The 20,664-nt window shown below is 46.3% G+C and overlaps 2 protein-coding genes across 2 annotated transcripts; both read left to right on the forward strand.

The window, feature by feature from the left end:
* Positions 1–203: 203 nt before the first annotated feature.
* On the forward strand, positions 204–1,799 carry LOC137561835 (E3 ubiquitin/ISG15 ligase TRIM25-like). The gene has a single exon (XM_068273191.1). The coding sequence runs from the start codon at positions 204–206 to the stop codon at positions 1,797–1,799; it is 1,596 nt and encodes a 531-aa protein (XP_068129292.1).
* Positions 1,800–11,170: 9,371 nt separating this feature from the next.
* LOC137561836 (piggyBac transposable element-derived protein 4-like) lies at positions 11,171–12,520 on the forward strand. Its single transcript, XM_068273192.1, has one exon. It carries the CDS (start codon positions 11,171–11,173, stop codon positions 12,518–12,520), a length of 1,350 nt encoding a protein of 449 aa, XP_068129293.1.
* The last annotated feature ends 8,144 nt before the right edge of the window (positions 12,521–20,664 follow it).

A 20,664-nucleotide genomic window follows, 5' to 3' on the forward strand; every position in this document is an offset into this window, starting at 1 on the left:
ATTGTTGATGCACCTTGTTGACTTGTGTGTGTCCTTCAGAGCTGCACCCATACTGGCCCATGGAATGCAAAATAACAACTTCTGTCACAATCTCAGCCTCACCCTGTAAAGATAAATGTGAAACAGATCCAGCAACATTCTTTCTCACTGTTACAGACTTTCTCTAACTTTCTCTAATTTTCCGTCCAGTTCTGCTGACATCGATGGCGTCTGCTGGTCTAAGAGAGGAGCTGGAGTGTTCCATCTGTCTGAGCATTTATACAGATCCTGTGACCCTGAGGTGTGGACACAACTTCTGCTGGGTCTGTATAGACCATGTGCTGGATATACAAGGGACGTCTGGAGGATATTCCTGTCCTGAATGCAGACAGAATTTTCAGGAGCGGCCAGCACTGCAGAGGAACATAACTCTGCGTAACATTGTGGAGAACTTCTTGTCTACTCAGCCGAGTCACAAGGACTTTGGGGTCTTCTGTACTCACTGTATTCATGCTCCTATACCTGCTGTGAAATCTTGTCTGCATTGTGAAGTATCTCTGTGTGAGAACCACCTGAGAGTCCACAAAAAGACACCTGAACATGTCTTATGTGACCCCATTTCTTCTGTACAGACAAAGAAATGCTCCATTCATAAGAAGATCCTGGAATATTACTGTCCAAATGATTGTACCTGTATCTGTGGGGCCTGCAGACTAGATGAAAGACACAAAGAACACCAGGTTGAATCACTAGATGAAGCCTCAGGAAAGAGGAAGAAGAAACTGAAAAATGTTCTTCAAAAAGTATCGACACAGAAACAGGAGACTGAGAAAAAAGTCCAGACACTGCAAGAATGCAAGAGAAAAGCTCAAGAAAAAGCGGATGTTGAAACAGAGAGATTCACTGCACTCTTTAGTGACCTCAAAAAACGGATAGAAGACCTGGAAAAGAGAGTCCTGAGTGACATGTCAAGGCAGGCAGAGCGGGTGGCATTATCCTACAATGAAATGATACAGCAGTTGGAGATAAAGAAGGAGGAGCTGTCCAGGAGGATGCGTCACATTGAGGAGCTGTGTAACACAGGTGACCCACTGACTGTCTTACAGGAATCAGACACAGGTGACATGTGTGACACGGAGGAGGAGGGGGATAATGAGGACAGAGAGAGACGTAATAAACAGCTCCAAGATGGAACAGTTCTGGATGTGGCCGGCATCTCACACACATTACATATGTTATTTGATATTATTACTGGAGTAAATGTATGCTTCTATACACACATTGCTTCAGATATATTACTGGATGTAAACACTGCTGGCAATAAGATTCATATATCAGATGACAGGAAAGTTGCATCCAGGTCAGAGAATAGCCACAATCGGCCAGAAACAGCACAGAGGTTTCAGAGGTACCGTCAGGTGTTGAGCAGCAGAAGTTTCTCCTCAGGGAGACATTACTGGGAAGTGGATGTTGGGGGATCAGATGAGTGGATAGTCGGGATGTGTTACCCCAGTATAGACAGGAGAGAAGTTCTTCAGTCACTGATTGGATTTAATAATAAGTCCTGGGGTTTGGTGAGGGTTGGTAACCAGTATTCAGTGATTCATGACAGTGCTATCATCCAGTTACCTGACAAAATCCCTAATGAGAAAGTCAGGATATATCTGGATTATGAGGCCGGGCAGATCTCCTTCTACATCCTGTGTGACCCGATCAGACACCTCCACACCTTCACTGCCTCCTTCACTGAGACCCTCCATGCTGCGTTATTGGTGCGGAGAGGCTTTATAAAGTTATCTGGAGGGAATCAGAAGATGTGAGAAATCTGCCAAGACATTGGAAATATTTGAATTAGCGAATATTTCATCTCTAGTAGAGGCATATTTTTGTAGCCACATTTCGCCAAATGTCCAGACTGTAGGTAATCAGTGGGGGCGGTGTCTGCACCTTCTGCAGCTTGCTTCTCTCTGACACTTCCTGTTCCTGTTTCCCTGCAGTGACCGGATTAGCTTTATGGAATGTCTATTGGGAGGAATTACATTGGGTCAAGCCCCAACATTATTATTATTTTTATGGCATTTCTAAGAAATGCACTAATTAAAAGCGTGCCTGAACTAATTCTTTCCCCTAAAAGGGTAAGGAAGGTGATGGAGACGTAAGTCAGTATCCTGTGGAGGCTCTAAAAAATACAAAATCATGGTTGTGAGATTTATCCACCTCTCCATCACACAGTCTGTTTATCCGTCAGTGTTAATGTGGTACTGAGCTGGGGGATTAGGAATAAAATATACATACACGGGGCTTCCTCCGGCCAGATCACTCCCACGGCATCCTCTTCTCCTTCTCTGTTCACCAACAATTGGCCCCAGAAAATCGTCTGGTCAGGGGCCAACTGAGCATGTGGGGCCCAGCCGAGCGTGCTCCCACCGTGTTCACGTTGCCTGGAGTGTTCTATGCCTGTGCAGTACTACTGTGCAGGCGCAGAACGTTCCCGACGCCGGGAATGAGACGGGGAAGCGCACCTGGCCGGACTGCGCATGCGCCAACTGGCCCCAACTGACAGATTTTCCGGGGCCAGTTGCGGGTGAATGGAGAGGGGGAAAGGGACACTGTAGGAGCGATCAGGCTGGAGGAAGCCCCTTGTATGTATATTTTATGGCTAATCCCCCCATCTCAGGTACACTTTAACATTTTACTGCTACTTGCAGCAGTTCTGTAGCACGGCCTCAGCAGTTAGCACAACCTGTGTTGCAGGGGGAAGTGAAGACTCAGGATCCCTAAGCTTTCCCGGTCATCTCTGCGTCCCCTCGGCCCACTGCTGTCAAGTTCCAAATGTAGGGATAAATATGATAATTTACACTGGTTAGCATGATTACTTTCTGAATCTGCCTAGTTCAGTTTGTGGTTTATCTGGACTTTAAAAGGACCCTGAGCCCAGGCTCAAAACAGAATTTGGGCTTATCTGGACTTATCTGGGGCTCCCTCCAGACACCCCTATAGCTCGGGAGGTCCCCCAGTGTCCTCCTGGCTCCTATCCTGGGTCCCGCTGGTGGCTCCGTTAATTGGTAACTTAGGACTGAAGTTGCCGGTGCCTGCGCGAGTCCTGCGCAAGTGCGGTTCTCTACCACTGAACCGTGCATGCGCAGGACTCTCACGTCAGACGTGGTGATGACATGTAGCGGGGGCGCGCAGGGGCAACTTCAAGGCTGAAGTCGACATTTAACAGGGCCACCAGCGGGACTGGGAGAGGAGCCAGGAGGACACAGGGGACCTCGCGGGCTACGGAGGATGGAGGAAGCCCCAGGTAAGTCCAAATTCTGTTTTGAGCCTGAGCTCATGGCCCCTTTAGCCAGCTTCTGGGGTCTGAGGTGGGTGAGGGTGGAGTTTTGGGTGGGGGTTTTGCAGCTGGGAGAAGTCCAGTGCTCTAAGTTGGGATTTATGGTATGTCTCAAATTTCATACATTCATTTATAAATGATTTGGTGTATTGAATTGATATTCTGACTACTTTGTAATAAAATCACCTTTCACGTTCAGACTGCAGCTGGCTTTGATTTGTGAGACTCATTGAGTTATGCCACCTTGGTGCCATATGGAAAGTCCACCATTTGTGGATGTAGCTACCTCACATTTTTATTGTTGCATGTTTATTACCTTCTGTGATGTGTGTTTTTTTAATGGAAGCCAATGTGCTCACAGCTGCAGGCAATGTACAATATCAAATGTCTGCTCACAGCTCAAGTGCAGGGACACCCACATAGCTTTCATCTAGGTGTACTGTGTACTGAACAGATTATTATTATTATTATTATTTAGCACCAACTTCTTCCGCAGCGCTGTACAGAGTATATTGTCTTGTCCCTTAACTATCCCTCAGAGGGGCTCACAATCTAATCCCTACCATAGTGATATGTCTATGTATGTATTGTGTAATGTATGTATCATAGTCTAGGGCCAAGTTTTAGGGTGAAGCCAATTAACTTATCTGTATGTTTTTGGGATGGATATGGGAGGAAACCAGAGTGCTGGGGGGAAACCCACACAGACACGGGGAGAACATACAAACTCCGTGCAGATAGTGGCCTGACTGGAATTCGAAATGAGGACCCAACACGAGAGTGCTAACCACTACGCCACCCACAACTGAAACAAGCATGCAGCTAATCTGGTCAGTCTTCAGTCAGCCAAGGAGGTCAGCGGGACTGCCAGTAGTGATGGTCGTGTCTAGGAGAACTCACGGAGAATCATGTGGTTTGTTTGATCAGCTGAGAGATTTTCAAAGTTCTGATTTGCCGTGACCACATCCTGATCATGACTAGCAAATCAGAGGCTTACATATCCATCACCTGACCAAACTGATCACATGCTTCTCCATGACTTCTCCTAGACAAGACCATCACTAATCAGACTTACATATCCATCACCTGACCAAACTGATCACATGCTTCTCCATGACTTCTCCTAGACAAGACCATCACTAAGGGCTCTCTCAGATTAGACAACGCATGCATGAGCCGTTCTCCTGCACACGTTGAATGGCCTGCGGCGTGTCGTTGGGATACTGCGCTGCGACGCAATCAGTGGCGGTAGCTATTAATTCACGCGACGGGAAAACGCTGACTCCCGGCAGTTCAACGCTCCCGGGTGCGTTGAACCGCAACGCACTGAAATGCAGTGTCAGGTGTGAAAGGTAAAATGAAAGTCTATGGACTTTCATTTTACCTTGGTAAATGCTAAGTATTGACTTTGCGTTAAAACACAGGAAAAGAGCTCTAATGTGAAAGAGCACTAACTGCCAGGCAATGATGTTGTTTGAAAGGAAATACGTATGGAACCCTCCATTTGCCTCTCAGTTCAGGTGTCCTCAGTGACAGACTGGGCAGTTGTAAAGCTGAGGAAATCCACATGCTGGCCAAGCAGCAGTAATCGTGGTGCTGATCACAATGAAGACTTGCTGCAGGTTTCTACAGGGAGTGATAACACAGGGTTTCTGCTGCTTGGCCAGGAGGTCAATGTCCTCACACCAGCCCAGTCTGAGAAAAAGTGAATTGCACATTGGCCTGGGTGTCCTTTACCAATATGAAAAAGTTGAATACAAATACTGGATGAAGTATTATATATATGGAGCAGGCAGGTGTAGGATGCTCTCCTCATGCCCACCACTCCCCCCGTTCTCCTCCGTCCCCCTCCGTTAGTGTGTAATGATTCCACAAACCTACTTCCGGGAGGGTTGGTGCACACTGCATCCTTGATCTGGCGCTCGTGGCTGGGAACGTCTGCGCATGTGCACAATGTCACAACTATGTCCCCCGAAGCTACCCGGAAGTAGCTTCAGAGGGCCATTAGAACATAACGGAGGAGAACGGTGGTCATGTGGAGAGCCTCCTACACATGCCTGCTGCCTACACACCCCCCCCCCCCCCCCCCGTTTTTGAATTCTGTAAAGGGCTAAGGTATCCTTTAAAGGATACCCGAGGTGACATGATGAGATAGGCATGGGTACAGTGTAAAGATTAAGGAGGTTGGTAAAACTTCAAGTAGCCCATTTCGTGTAAACAAAATTGGTAAATGTGTTGGTAAAAATATAAAGTGCATGGTAACCAATGCTCGGAGCCTTGCAAATAAAATAGACGAACTAGAGTTCATTCTGAATGACAAAGGCTATGACATTGTGGGAATAACCGAGACATGGATGGATGAAAGCCATGACTGGATAGCTAATTTAAAAGGATACAATGTGTTTAGGAGGGATAGAACAGGGAAAAAAGGTGGAGGGGTTTGTCTCTTTGTTAAGAATTCTCTTACAGCTGTCCTCAGCGATGAGATGGAGGAAGATTGCGAAGATGTGGAGTCCGTTTGGGTAAATATTCATGGTGGAAATAAAAGTTGCCAATTGCTTATTGGGGTATGCTACAGACCACCTCTTATTAACCTGCTGGGCGGTCTGGACGAGCACAGCTCGTCCAGTACCGCCGGAGGCTGCCGCTCAGGCCCTGCTGGGCCGATTTGGCTGAAATAAAAAGCAGCACACGCAGCCGGCACTTTGCCAGCCGCGTGTGCTGCCTGATCGCCGCCGCTCTGCGGCGATTCGCCGCGAGCAGCGGCGAAAGAGGGCCCCCCTAGCCGCCTGAGCCCTGCGCAGCCGGAACAAAAAGTTCCGGCCAGCGCTAAGGGCTGGATCGGAGGCGGCTGACGTCACGACGTCGGCTGACGTCGATGACGTCACTCCGCTCGTCGCTATGGCGACGATATAAGCAAAACAAGGAAGGCCGCTCATTGCGGCCTTCCTTGTTTATTCTGGGCGCCGGAGGCGATCGGAAGATCGCCTCCGGAGCGCCCTCTAGTGGGCTTTCATGCAGCCAACTTTCAGTTGGCTGCATGAAATAGTTTTTTTTTTATTAAAAAAAAACCCTCCCGCAGCCTGCCTGGCGATCTTAATAGAACGCCAGGCAGGTTAATGAAGCTGCAGAACTGCGATTACTACAGCAGATTGAAAAAGCTGCAAGTAAAAACGAGGTCATAATTATGGGTGACTTCAACTTTCCAGACATTGACTGGAGTATTGAGGCTTACCATTCTGGTAAAAGCAGCAGATTTCTGGCAGCACTACAAGACAATTACTTGACTCAAATGGTAACGGAACCAACTAGGGGGAATGCGTTACTGGATCTGATCATTTCTAATAGACCAGATAATGTATCAAATGTGCAGGTTCAAGAACATTTGGGAAATAGTGATCACAACATGATAACTTTTGATCTGGTGACTGATAGGCCACGGGGAAGCGGGACCACTAAAACTATGAATTTTAGAAAAGCAAAGTTCAATCAAATTAGGCAGGCACTAAGTTTGGTGAACTGGGATAATGTACTACAAGGGGAGGGCACTGAAGGGAAATGGCAAGCTTTTAAACGTATTCTCAATCAATATTGTAGTATGTATATCCCATATGGAAACAAAATGTCTAGGAATAAAAAAAGGCCTCTATGGATGAATAGAAAAATTAGGGATAAAATGAAGAGGAAAAAGAATGCCCATAAGGTCCTAAAACAGGAGGGGACTGAGGCTGCACTAAGCAATTATAAGGAGTGCAATAAAAATTGTAAAAAAGAAATTAGGCTGGCAAAGATCGAAGCTGAAAATCAAATCGCTAGGGATATCAAATCTAACCCAAAAAAGTTTTACAAGTACATCAACTCTAAAAAAAGAAAGGTTGACTGTATAGGAATCCTAAAGGATGAGGGAGGGAACTCAATGGTGGACGACCAAGGTAAGGCAGAGTTATTAAATGCTTTCTTTGCTTCTGTCTTCACAAAGGAAACAGCACTGTTGCAAATTACAGAGGCAGAAGAGTCTCAATCTTCTAACTGTAATATTAAATACTTAACGCAGGAAGAAGTAAAGGCAAGACTAAATAAATTAAAAATAGACAAGGCACCTGGCCCGGATGGCATGCATCCTCGGGTCCTAAGAGAATTAAGTTCAGTTATAGCTAAGCCCCTTTATCTTATCTTTTGTGACTCTCTTGCAACTAGCAGAGTCCCAGTGGATTGGCGTACAGCCCACGTTTTCCCATTATTTAAGAAGGGCAAAAAATCTGATCCAGGAAATTATAGACCTGTAAGCTTAAAGAGAACCAGAGATGAAGCAACCTCATGTATTTTACCTTATAAATCAGTGGGAACATGACAGTAAACACCTAATCTGCTCTTTGTTACATTGTTCTCTGTTTAATTTGCCTGTTATCACCTCTAAGATAAGAATCCCGACTAAGCAGTCGGTCTGGCTTTGCTACAGAATAATTATAGCTGAGACTGTGTTCTTTGCTGTCTTCAAGTCCAAGTCTGCCCCCTGCTGGCTTTGCTCAGGAATCATTATAGCTGAGTCATTATAGCAAAGCCAGAATCAATGCTCAGTCCGGGATTCTTATCTCAGCTAGATAACAGACACTTTTAGCAGTGAGGATGGAACAGAGAGCATGGTAAATGTTTTCTCTAATGTTCCCACTGATTTCTATGGTAAAATACACAAGGGTGCTTCGTCTCTGGTTCACTTTAACATCAGTTGTATGCAAACTATTTGAGGGGTTACTAAGAGATACTATACATGACTTCATAGTAGAAAATAATCTTATTTCTCAGCATCAACATGGGTTTACTAAAGACAGGTCCTGTTTGACTAACATGCTCAGCTTTTATGAGGTAGTGAATGCTAATATGGATATTGGGAATGCTGTAGATGTGATATACTTGGACTTTGCAAAGGCCTTCGACACTGTTCCCCACAGAAGTCTGGTGCAAAAGTTGAGGATGCAAGGACTGGGGAAGAGTTTGTGTGCATGGATAGGGAACTGGCTAATGGACACAAAACAAAGAGTTGTGGTCAATGGATCGTACTCAAAATGGGAGACTGTTAGCAGTGGGGTACCACAGGGGTCTGTACTGGGTCCAGTGCTCTTCAGTTTATTTATTAATGACCTAGTAGATGCAGTAGTGAGCAATGTTGCTATTTTTGCAGATGATACAAAATTGTGCAGAATCATCAACTCTCAGGAAGATAGTGTCATATTGCAACAGGATCTGGATAGGATGGCTATATGGGCACATACATGGCAGATGAAATTCAATGTTGACAAATGTAAAGTCATGCATTTTGGTCGTACCAATGGTCTAGCACCATACAAAATAAATGGGATACAGTTGGGAACATCAAACTTGGAGAAGGACATAGGAGTACTCATCGACAACAAGTTAAATAATCGTACTCAATGCCAAGCCGCTGCAGCTAAAGCGAACAAAATTTTGGGATGCATTAAAAGGGAAATAAAAACTCGAGATGCTAGCATAATATTGCCCCTGTTTAACTCTCTAGTAAGGCCACATCTGGAATATGGAATTCAGTTCTGGGCACCACATTACAAAAAAGATATTGCAGTTTTAGAGCAGGTGCAGAGACGAGCTACAAAATTGATACGTGGGATGGAAGGTCTCGCTTACCAAGAAAGGTTAGATAAACTGGGTTTATTTAGTCTAGAGAAAAGACGCCTTAGAGGAGATCTAATTAACATGTATAAATACATTAGAGGGCAATATAATAGCTTGGCGCATGAGCTTTTTGTCCCTAGGCCTTCTCAAAGGACTAGAGGACATGAGCTGCGCATGGAGGAAAAACGTTTTAGCCATTTATTTAGGAAAGGGTTCTTTACAGTAAGAGTGGTTAAGATGTGGAATGCATTGCCACAGGAAGTCGTTATGGCAAACTCTATACCTGCATTTAAAGGGGGCTTAGATGCTTTCCTTGCGTTGAAAGACATCCATGGCTACAATTACTAGGTTATGCCTAATGATGTTGATCCAGGGATTTTATCTGATTGCCATCTGGAGTCAGGAAGGAATTTTTCCCATTTGGGGCTAATTGGACCATGTCTGGTGGGGTTTTGTTCGCCTTCCTCTGGATCAACAGGGGTATGTGGGGGACGGGCTGGAGTTGTACTTTGTACTGGTTGAACTCGATGGACGTATGTCTTTTTTCAGCCAAAATAACTATGTAACTATGTAACAGTGGTTTGCAAAAGTATTCAGCCCCTTGAAGTTTTCCACATTTTGTCACATTACTGCCACACACATGAATCAATTTCATTGGGGGTCCCCATGGATGCGGAGGTGCCCGCTGCCCCCCGAATAAAGGGACGGAAATACCTGTCGAGCTTGAGTGCGGGGAGGGGGCGGAGAGTGCAGACGTGAGGTGGCCAATGAGAGAGGTATAGACGTCAGTGACACAGGCTGCAGCCAATCAGGCTGAACTAACTGTGTCTGGGGAGAAAAGTAAAGGAGAACTCCCCCCCCCCCCCCAACCCAGCCTGCACTGCATCTTCTCTTTTGCGGCTAATTGCTGCGTACTTTACAGCTGGGGACATGAGGATTCATCTGTAATTAAAAAGAAGTAAGATTTGTTTTTAAGTTAGGCATTGGGCTTGATTCAGTAAACTGTGCTAAGTGTTGGCACGTCTGTGAAAAGCCCTATATCACGCCTAAAGTTAGTTTAGGCGTGATAAATTCACAGTGCGCGCAAAGACTTTGTGCACGCAAAGCGCAATGCGCGCAAAACGTCACATCGCGGTGCAACGAAAACGGTGCACCCGATGCGCCTATAAGGTCGCATTGGGTGTGACTTTAACGTCGCACCATGCGTTGCACCTAACTTTGCGCTAACCCAGTTAGCACCCTAGTTATCATGCCCAAACTCTTTAGGCGTGCTAACTGGGCTAGCACCGTTTACTGGGGTGTATCAAAAAAGGGCGCCTGGAAAAAAGGGCGCGGGGTATAGCCGAAATTGTAAGTTTGAAAGCAAAACCATATTTTTCGTTTAACCCTCTGGAGGATAATCCCGACACTGCATCGGGGTGAAAAAAGATGCCCATTTGGATAATCCCGATGCAGTGTCGGGGAAGAAAAAAAAAAGTTCCCCGGCACTCAACTGTTACTGTCAGTGTCAGGGTGGCGTCCCCATCCTCCGGCTGTCCTGTCCCACCACCCGATTGTCCCACTCCTCCCTCCTCCGGTCCTGGGCCTTCCGATCCCGGATGCAGTGTCAGGGGAAGAAAAAAAAAAGTTCCCCGGCACTTAACTGTTACTGCCAATGTCAGGGTGGCGTCCCCGTCCTCCGGCCGTCCTGTCCCACCACCCGATCGTCCCGCTACTCCCTTCTCCGGTCCTGGGTCTTCCGATCCCGTCCTCTGAACACTTCCGGCCCCATCGCGTCTCCTTCCTCGCATCGTGTTCCGCGGCGCATAATGACGTACGTCTTTACGCATCCCACGCTAGGGGGCGGTAAATTTGAATTTGTATTGGATTGAATACTCCTGTATCCAATCCAATACATTGTAATGAATAACAACTGTGAAAAAAAAGTATACACAACAGACACATAGTAAAAAAAACACCATTTGCTGTTTGGATATTGCTAGTGACACTTGCTATCTGATTTCTGCTTTCTGGTTTTGACCCTTGCTTTGGACTATCGACTATTCTATTGATTGCTGCCTGCATTTGACCCTTGCTTTGGACTATCGACTATTCTATTGATTGCCGCCTGGATTTGACCCTTGCTTTTGGATAACGACGACGATTTGATTGCCGCCTGGATTGACCCTTGCTCCGAATAACGACTTTTTTTCTGCCGCCTGCCCTGCTATGGCTTCCAGCTCCCGTAGACGCCTCTCCCCGCGAACCCTGATGCAGGAGTTTGATGACAGCGAGGATGAGCAGCTGTTTTTGTCAGACTCAAGTGACAGCTATGTGGCGAACATATCATCTGACTCAGAGTCTGACAGCGATGACTTCACCGAAGAGGTTGAGAACATCCGCACATGGATTGTTATAGACCCTACCCAGCATAATCCTGCCTCCCCACGATTCCCATTTACAGGCAGACCCGGCCAAAAAGTTCCCTGTGACCCTAACCCCCTGGCCTATTTGAAACTTTTTTTGGACGAGGCCATAATCCAAAGTATAGTGGAGGAGACCAACCGCTATGCGGAACAGCAGCCTGGTCCAATCAGGAGGTTTGCTAGGGGAAAAAGGTGGGAACCAGTCACCCAGGATGAGATGTGGCTGTTCCTGTGCCTGCTCATCCTCCAGGGAATTGTGGGGAAACCCCGCCAGACAACATATTGGAGCACCAACCGACTGATTGCTACACCTTTTTTTGCGACTGTCATGTCACAAAACAGATTTAGCCTCATCATGAAAAACCTGCATTTCATGAATAATGAGACCTTTGATGAGGCCACCCATCCTGCCCCAAAACTGTGGAAGATCTACGACCTATTTCAAATGGTCATTCGCAAATTTCAGTCCGTGTATGTTCCAGAACGAGACGTAAGCGTGGATGAGAGCCTAATGGCGTATAAGGGGAGACTTGCCTGGAAACAGTATATCTCTTCCAAGCGTGCCAGATTTGGGATAAAATCGTTCCTATTGTGCCAATCTAATTCCGGATATATTTGGAATGCCATTATCTATACTGGCAAAGGCACACAATTTGACTCCAGCTACAGCCAGTTTGGCCTTGCATCTGCCTCTGTCCTCTCCCTCATTTCACCGCTTCTTGGTCAGGGATATTGCCTGACCACAGATAATTACTACACCTCCCCTGAACTATATGAATACCTCCTCAGACACAAGACTGATGCATACGGCACTGTCCGGCCTAACCGTCGCGATCTGCCTTCAGCCTTTTCTGCTCAGAAGCTGAAGCCAGGGGAAATCGTGGCATGGCAGAAGGGTAAGATGATGGCCCTCCGCTGGAAAGACAAAAAAGATGTTGCCCTTATGTCCACAGTCCATAACACTGACACTGCTGAAGCCAAGAATCGTGCTGGGAAGACAATCCAGAAACCCCAGGTCATTCTGGATTATAATCAGACAATGGGTGGGGTGGACCGTGCTGACCAGTGCATAACATTCTACCCCGTTGTGCGCAAACAGCAGCGCAAATATTATAAGAAAATCTTTAGACATCTGGTGGAGCAGTGTCTTTAGAACTCTTATGTCCTCTACAAGAAACAAAATGACAGGCCTCTTCCTCACTGTGACTACATTTTGAAGGTTTGTGAGGAAATATGCTTACAACATCAGAAACCACAAACTGAGGCAAATAGACCAGGACGTCAGGGCTCCTATGTCGTAAATCCAGTGCGACTCACAGGACGTCATTTTGTAGAGCACGTGCCACCCACTGAGCGCAAAGCAACACCTACCCGCATGTGCGTGGTGTGTTGCTCTAAGAGGGGGCCGAATGGAAAAAAGATGCGCAAGGAGACCCGCTTTTACTGCCCTGATTGTGATGTGGGACTTTGTGCTGTCCCTTGCTTTAAAATATTTCATACTCAGGAAGTGTATTGATGTTTCAATACTTTTTGTGCTGCAACTGCTGCTTGATCTGAATTAAGATGTTTTTTCTGTTTACGTAATGTTACTATTAAATGTTTTTTTTTTGCCATGATTTTAGTGTTTTATTATTTTATTATGCTTAGGATAAGCACTAAAACCTTGTTTGGTAATGATTTGGTAAGTTACAGGCCTGAAATATAAAAAAAAATATTCAATGGAAAATCCCATAGACTTTTTTGGACAGAAATTAGGGGAGAATTGAAACACCCAGGAGGTTAAGAGGTTATAAACGATAATTTAGTGCTAAATAAGTTAAATAAACGGAAATGAAATGGCAAAATACCGTCTATAACAGTAAACGAATTCTGAAATGAAACGTTAAATAGCGTCTATAGCAAAAACGATATTTACACTTGTATTAAGCATAGTACTAGAATGGTAGGTTTTACAGGTATTTTACTACAATTATACCTAACTTTAGGGTCACAGATATTTCTCCTTATCCCTATCCCTCACACCTAGACCCCCCCCCCCCCCTTTGTGTAAATACACATAATGTAATAAATTGTATATATTACATATATGGGCAGCACGGTGGCGTAGTGGTTAGCTCTCTCGCCTTGCAGCGCTGGGTCCCTGGTTCGAATCCCAGCCAGGGCACTATCTGCAAAGAGTTTGTATGTTCTCTCCGTGTCTGCGTGGGTTTCCTCCGGGCACTCCGGTTTCCTCCCACATTCCAAAAACATACGGATAAGTTAATTGGCTTCCCCTAAAATTTGCCCTAGACTACAGTACTTACACTGCATAATATAGACATATGGCAATGGTAGGGCTTAGATTGTGAGCTCCTTTGAGGGACAGTTAGTGACAAGATATATATATATACACTGTACAGCGCTGCGTAATATGTTGGCGCTATATAAATACTAAATAATAATAATAATATTGTACTATAACTATACCTAACCTTACTCTCATACAGAGCCCTCCCTGTACCTATCCCTAACCCCTAGACCCCCCTGGTGGTGCCTAAACCTAAGACTCCCGTGGTGGTGCCTAAACCTAAGACCCCCCTGGTGGTGCCTAAAACTAACCACTCCCCTGGTGGTGCCTAAACCTAACCACCCCCCTGGTGGTGTATATTGCACTGTAACTATACCTAACCCTCCCTGTACTTATCCCTAACCCCTAGACCCCCCCTGGTGGTGCCTACACCCAAGACCCCCCTGGTGGTGCCTAAACCTAAGACCCCCCCTGGTGGTGCCTAAACCTAAGACCCCCCTGGTGGTGCCTAAACCTAAGACCCCCCTGGTGGTGCCTAAACCTAAGACCCCCCTGTGATAAGCATTAATAACGTTTTAAAAATATATTGTGCGGTTTTTCGTTTAAAAATAATGTTTTAAAAAAAAAAATGTACGTTTTTTTTTTGTTTAAAAATAATGTTTTAAAAAATTATAAATCATTAAATAATGTGTAATCATGAGAAGCAGTTATAAAACAGTCTCCGGGCGCCGCTTTTAAAGGGATACTGTAGGGGGGTCGGGGGAAAATGAGTTGAACTTACCCGGGGCTTCTAATGGTTCCCCGCAGACATCCTGTGCCCGCGCAGCCGCTCACTGATGCTCCGGCCCCGCCTCCGGTTCACTTCTGGAATTTCTGACTTTAAATCCTGAAAACCACTGTACCTGCGTTGCCGTGTCCTCGCTCCCGCTGATGTCACCAGGAGCGCACAGTGCAGGCAGAGACCATACTGGGCCTGTGCAGTACGCTCCTGGTGACATCAGCGGGAGCGAGGACACGGCAATGCAGACGTAGTGGTTTTCAGACTTTAAAGTCTGAAATTCCAGAAGTGAACTGGAGGCGGGGACGGAGCATCGGTGAGCAATTACGCGGGCACAGGATGTCTGCGGGGGACTATTAGAAGCCCCGGGGAAGTTCAACTCATTTTCCCCCGACCCCCCTACAGTATTCCTTTAAAACGTTTTTTTTTCTCCGGCGCCCTTTTTTCCTGTTGGGCGCCCATTAACCTCCTCAGCGGTATGGACGAATATATACGTCCATCACCGCCGGAGGTCGCCGCTCAGGCCCTGCTGGGCCGATTTTAATGAAATAAAAAGCAGCACACGCAGCCGGCACTTTGCCAGCCGCGTGTGCTGCCTGATCGCCGCCGCTCTGCGGCGATCCGCCGCGAGCAGCGGCGAAAGAGGGTCCCCCCAGCCGCCCGAGCCCTGCGCAGCCGGAACAAAAGTTCCGGCCAGCGCTAAGGGCTGGATCGGAGGCGGCTGACGTCAGGACGTCGTCTGACGTCCATGACGTCACTCCGCTCGTCGCTATGGTGACGATGTAAGCAAAACAAGGAAGGCTTCTCATTGCGGCCTTCCTTGTTTATTCTGGTCGCCGGAGGCGATCAGAATGACGCTTCCGGATCGCCCTCTAGTGGGCTTTAATGCAGCCAACTTTCAGTTGGCTGCATGAAACAGTTTTTTTTTTATTTAAAAAAAACCCTCCTGCAGCCGCCCTGACGATCTTAATAGAACGCCAGGGAGGGTTTAAACGATATTTATTATAGGAGTGAATGGCAGCGCCCTTTTTGTCCACCTGCCCCATGTGCCCAAATTTCCTGCTTCCGCTGATCACAATGAAGACTTGCTGCAGGTTTCTACAGGGAGTGATAACGCAGGGTTTCTGCTGCTTGGCCAGGAGGTCAATGTCCTCAGCTTCACACCAGCCCAGTCTGAGAAAAAGTGAATTGCACATTGGCCTGGGTGTCCTTTACCAATATGAAAAAGTTGAATACAAATACTGGATGAAGTATTATATATATGGAGCAGGCAGGTGTAGGATGCTCTCCTCATGCCCACCACTCCCCCCGTTCTCCTCCGTCCCCCTCCGTTAGTGTGTAATGATTCCACAAACCTACTTCCGGGAGGGTTGGTGCACACTGCATCCTTGATCTGGCGCTCGTGGCTGGGAACGTCTGCGCATGTGCACAATGTCACAACTATGTCCCCCGAAGCTACCCGGAAGTAGCTTCAGAGGGCCATTAGAACATAACGGTGGAGAACGGTGGTCATGTGGAGAGCCTCCTACACATGCCTGCTGCCTACACCCCCCCCCCCCCCCCCCCCCCCCCCGTTTTTGAATTCTGTAAAGGGCTAAGGTATCCTTTAAAGGATACCCGAGGTGACATGATGAGATAGGCATGGGTACAGTGGTTTGCAGAAGTATTCAGCCCCCTTGAAGTTTTCCACATTTTGTCACATTACTGCCACACACATGAATCAATTTCATTGGGGGTCCCCATGGATGCGGAGGTGCCCGCTGCCCCCCGAATAAAGGGACGGAGATACCTGTCGGGCTTGAGTGCGGGGAGGGGGCGGAGAGTGCAGACTTGAGGTGGCCAATGAGAGAGGGTTAGACGTGAGTGACACAGGCTGCAGCCAATCAGGCTGAACTAGCTGTGTCTGGGGAGAAAAGTAAAGGAGAACTCCCCCCCCGCCCCAGCCTGCACTGAATCTTCTCTTTTGCGGCTAATTGCTGCGTACTTTAGAGCTCGGGACATGAGGATTCATCTGTAATTAAAAAGAAGTAAGATTTGTTTTTAAGTTAGGCATTGGGCTCGATTCAGTAAACCGTGCTAAATGTTAGCACGCCTGTGAAAAGCCCTATATCACGCCTAAAGTTAGTTTAGGCGTGATAAATTCACATCGCGCGCAAAGTCCCGCTCGCGAAACTTTGCGCACGCACAGCGCAATGCGCGCAAAATGTCGCATTGCGGTGCAATGAAAACGGTGCACCCGATGCGCCTATAAGGTCGCATTGGGTGCGACTTTAACGTCGCACCATGCGTTGCACCTAACTTTGCGCTAACCCAGTTAGCACCCTAGTTATCATGCCCAAAGTCTTTAGGCGTGCTAACTGGGTTAGCACCGTTTACTGGGGTGTATCAAAAAAGGGCGCCTGGAAAAAAGGGTGCGGGGTGTAGCCGAAATTGTAAGTTTGAAAGCAAAACCATATTTTTCGTTTAAGAGGTTATAAACGATAATTTAGTGCTAAATAAGTTAAATAAACTGAAATGAAATGGCAAAAATACCGTCTATAACAGTAAACGAATTCTGAAATGAAACGTTAAATAGCGTCTATAGCAAAAACGATATTTACACTTGTATTAAGCATAGTACTAGAATGGTAGGTTTTACAGGTATTTTACTACAATTATACCTAACTTTAGGGTCACAGATATCTCTCCTTATCCCTATCCCTCACACCTAGACCCCCCCTCTTTGTGTAAATACACATAATGTAATAAATTGTATATATTACATATATTGTACTATAACTATACCTAACCTTACTCTCATACAGAGCCCTCCCTGTACCTATCCCTAACCCCTAGACCCCCCTGGTGGTGCCTAAACCTAAGACTCCCCTGGTGGTGCCTAAACCTAAGACCCCCCTGGTGGTGCCTAAAACTAACCACCCCCCTGGTGGTGCCTAAACCTAACCATCCCCCTGATGGTGTATATTGCACTGTAACTATACCTAACCCTCCCTGTACCTATCCCTAACCCCTAGACCCCCCCTGGTGGTGCCTAAACCTAAGTCCCCCCTGGTGGTGCCTAAACCTAAGACCCCCCTGGTGGTGCCTAAACCTAAGACCCCCCTGGTGGTGCCTAAACCTAAGACCCCCCTGGTGGTGGCTAAAACTAACCACCCCCTGGTGGTGCCTAAAACTAACCACCCCCCTGGTGGTGTATATCGCACTGTAACTATACCTAACCCTCCCTGTACTTATCCCTAACCCCTAGACCCCCCTGGTAATGCCTAAACCTAACCATCCCCACCGCACAAACACCCTAAACACATATAAACAATAATATATTTAATCCTTAAAATACTTCACTCCAAATAACATGAATAAAATAACTTATATATTTGTAATAGAATAACTAGCCTTAAAATCACGTATACATTAATAATATTAGAAGTAGAAAAAGGTATATATAATATATATACACATACAATACAATAGATAACCTTACAATCACTTATGCATTAGAAATCTTAAAATAACAGTAATATTTAAAGCGATATTTTAGTAACTATAATCAACGCATTATAATTGTAAAAACAAAGTTAATACCAAAAGCGATGTATTTCTAATACAATCAGGTTGAGAAACGTTATTTAAGCATTATACATATGAAAACGAATTTTAAATGATAAAAGAAGTGTAAACGAAATTTTAGTTGTTATAGTTTTGTAAGCGCAATTTTAAAACGAAAAAACTAGTTAAAACTCATATAAGCGAAATTTTTACAAACGAAAAAAATAAGTATAATACAAAGTCAAAACGAACTTGTAAACGATATTTGTTATAAACTTTATCCTGTAAACGAAACCTTTTGTTAACACGATCCCTGTAAAACGCTATTTCTCGGGCGCCCTTTTTTCCTGTCGGGCGCTGAAAAGCCGATATTTTGCATTGCAGTTTATGGCGGCGCCCTTTTTGTCCGCTATCCCTGTGCGCCCTTTTTTACTAGCTCCCCGTTTACTGAATCAGGCCCATTGCCTTTGTAGCATCCTTTTTATCTGTATTGCAGATAGAAATAGGGAATTGATTTTGGTTTTTATGCCTAACAGTTACTCTTTAAGCTGTGAAATTTTTATATAAATCAGTATTCCTAATAGGAAAACAATATACTGAGATGCTGCCGATTTTTGTTAAGCCTTTATTAAAATTCCATTTAAGACAACTTCTGTCTTTAGTTTGACTATATGTAGTCTATGCACTGTGTACAGTTAGAGGAACATATCAAGTTTTCATCTGGTACATTGTAGTGGATAGAAGAGACACACATTTATATCTGTAGTAGCACCTCCATCTTTCTCCTCATGCTGATGCCTTGCAAGTTCACCCTCAGCATTGTGTCCTGTTCTTGAGCATTTGTCCTCCCCTCCAGCCTGGTTCCTTCCCCTGTCAGAGGCTCGGCCTCTTACAGAGCCTCTAACAAGAGACCTGTAACAGGGCGGAGAGCGGCATGGACGCGTGTCAGCCAGCGGCGGTCTCCGCCTCGCTGTCTCACACAGGTCCTTCGGCCGCACACAGGGCACGCATTACACGTGCGCGTGCCTGGCGACAGGACCTTTATGCAGCTAGACAGAGAGTCAGCTGATTAGCCGGTCAGCTGACTCCAGCTAGCTGTTGGATTGGCTGGGCGGCTGGGTGGTGCTGCAGAGCGCTCCCAGCATGTAAGGAGCTATGTGTCAGTTGCTCCTCGTCTGCTGTCATGAATACATTTGTGTTAACCTGCTGGGCGGTCTGGACGAGCTCAGCTCGTCCAGTACCGCCGGAGCCTGCCGCTCAGGCCCTGCTGGGCCGATTTGGCTGAAATAAAAAGCAGCACACGCAGCCGGCACTTTGCCAGCCGCGTGTGCTGCCTGATCGCCGCCGCTCTGCGGCGATCCGCCGCGAGCAGCGGCGAAAGAGGGTCCCCCCAGCCGCCTGAGCCCAGCGTAGCCGGAACAAAAAGTTCCGGCCAGCGCTAAGGGCTGGATCGGAGGCGGCTGACGTCAGGACGTCGGCTGACGTCGATGACGTCACTCCGCTCGTCGCTATAGCGATGATGTAAGCAAAACAAGGAAGGCCGTTCATTGCGGCCTTCCTTGTTTATTCTGGGCGCCGGAGGCGATCGGAAGAACGCCTCCGGAGCGCCCTCTAGTGGGCTTTCATGCAGCCAACTTTCAGTTGGCTGCATGAAATAGTTTTTTTTTTATTAAAAAAAACCCCTCTCGCAGCCTGCCTGGCGATCTTAATAGAACGCCAGGCAGGTTAATGCTCAGACCTTATGCTAGGTACACACCATACAATTTTCTGTTAGATTTTCTCTTAGATTTACCTGCCAGATAGCTTTTTTCCATGTTGTAGGGGGTCTACATGAAAAGGGCGCCGGTAAAAAAGGGCGCCCGGTGGAGCCCATATATATACCAACTTCGGCTACAAAAAAGGCGCCTGGTGTAGCCCATATAAACTTCGGCTACAAAAAAGACGCTTGGTGTAGCCCATATAAAAACTTCGGCTACAAAAAAGGCGCCTGGTGTAGCCCATATAAACTTCGGCTACAAAAAAGACGCTTGGTGTAGCCCATATAAAAACTTCGGCTACAAAAAAACTCCGGGATGTGTTAATTACTATTCCCCCTCCAGGCCGCCATGGATAGTGGGGGAATGAAATAATTCGGCTTACAGTGCTTGTAGCCCATATACAAACTTCGGCTACAAAAAAAAAGTCAATAATATGGGCTACAAAGGGGCACCTTACTGTAGCTGAAAAAAATATGGGCTACAAAGGGGAGCCCGCTTGTAGCCGAAAACCTTGTAGCCGAAAAAATATGGGCTACAAAGGGGAGCCCGCTTGTAGCCGAAAACCTTGTAGCCGAAAAAATATGGGCTACAAAGGGGAGCCCGCTTGTAGCCGAAAACCTTGTAGCCGAAAAAATATGGGCTACAAAGAGGAGCCCGCTTGTAGCCTATATCAAAACTCGGGCGCCCTTTTCTACACCTTGTAGCCCATATTTCCAGAAATAACATTGATGTCTATGGCGGCGCCCTTTTCATACAGGCAGCTCGGGCGCCCTTTTCAACCGATCCCGTTGTAGGTAAATCTAACAGAAGAATCTAACAGAAAATTGTATGGTGTGTACCTAGCATTAGTCCAGTTCCTAGGTGTTGATACCAAGGACGTCACACCTTAGATTAGGATTGTATTGTATATTTACCTGTGTTTTGACTCT

Source organism: Hyperolius riggenbachi, chromosome 3 (assembly GCF_040937935.1).
Source record: "Hyperolius riggenbachi isolate aHypRig1 chromosome 3, aHypRig1.pri, whole genome shotgun sequence".
Classification (NCBI taxonomy): domain Eukaryota; kingdom Metazoa; phylum Chordata; class Amphibia; order Anura; family Hyperoliidae; genus Hyperolius; species Hyperolius riggenbachi.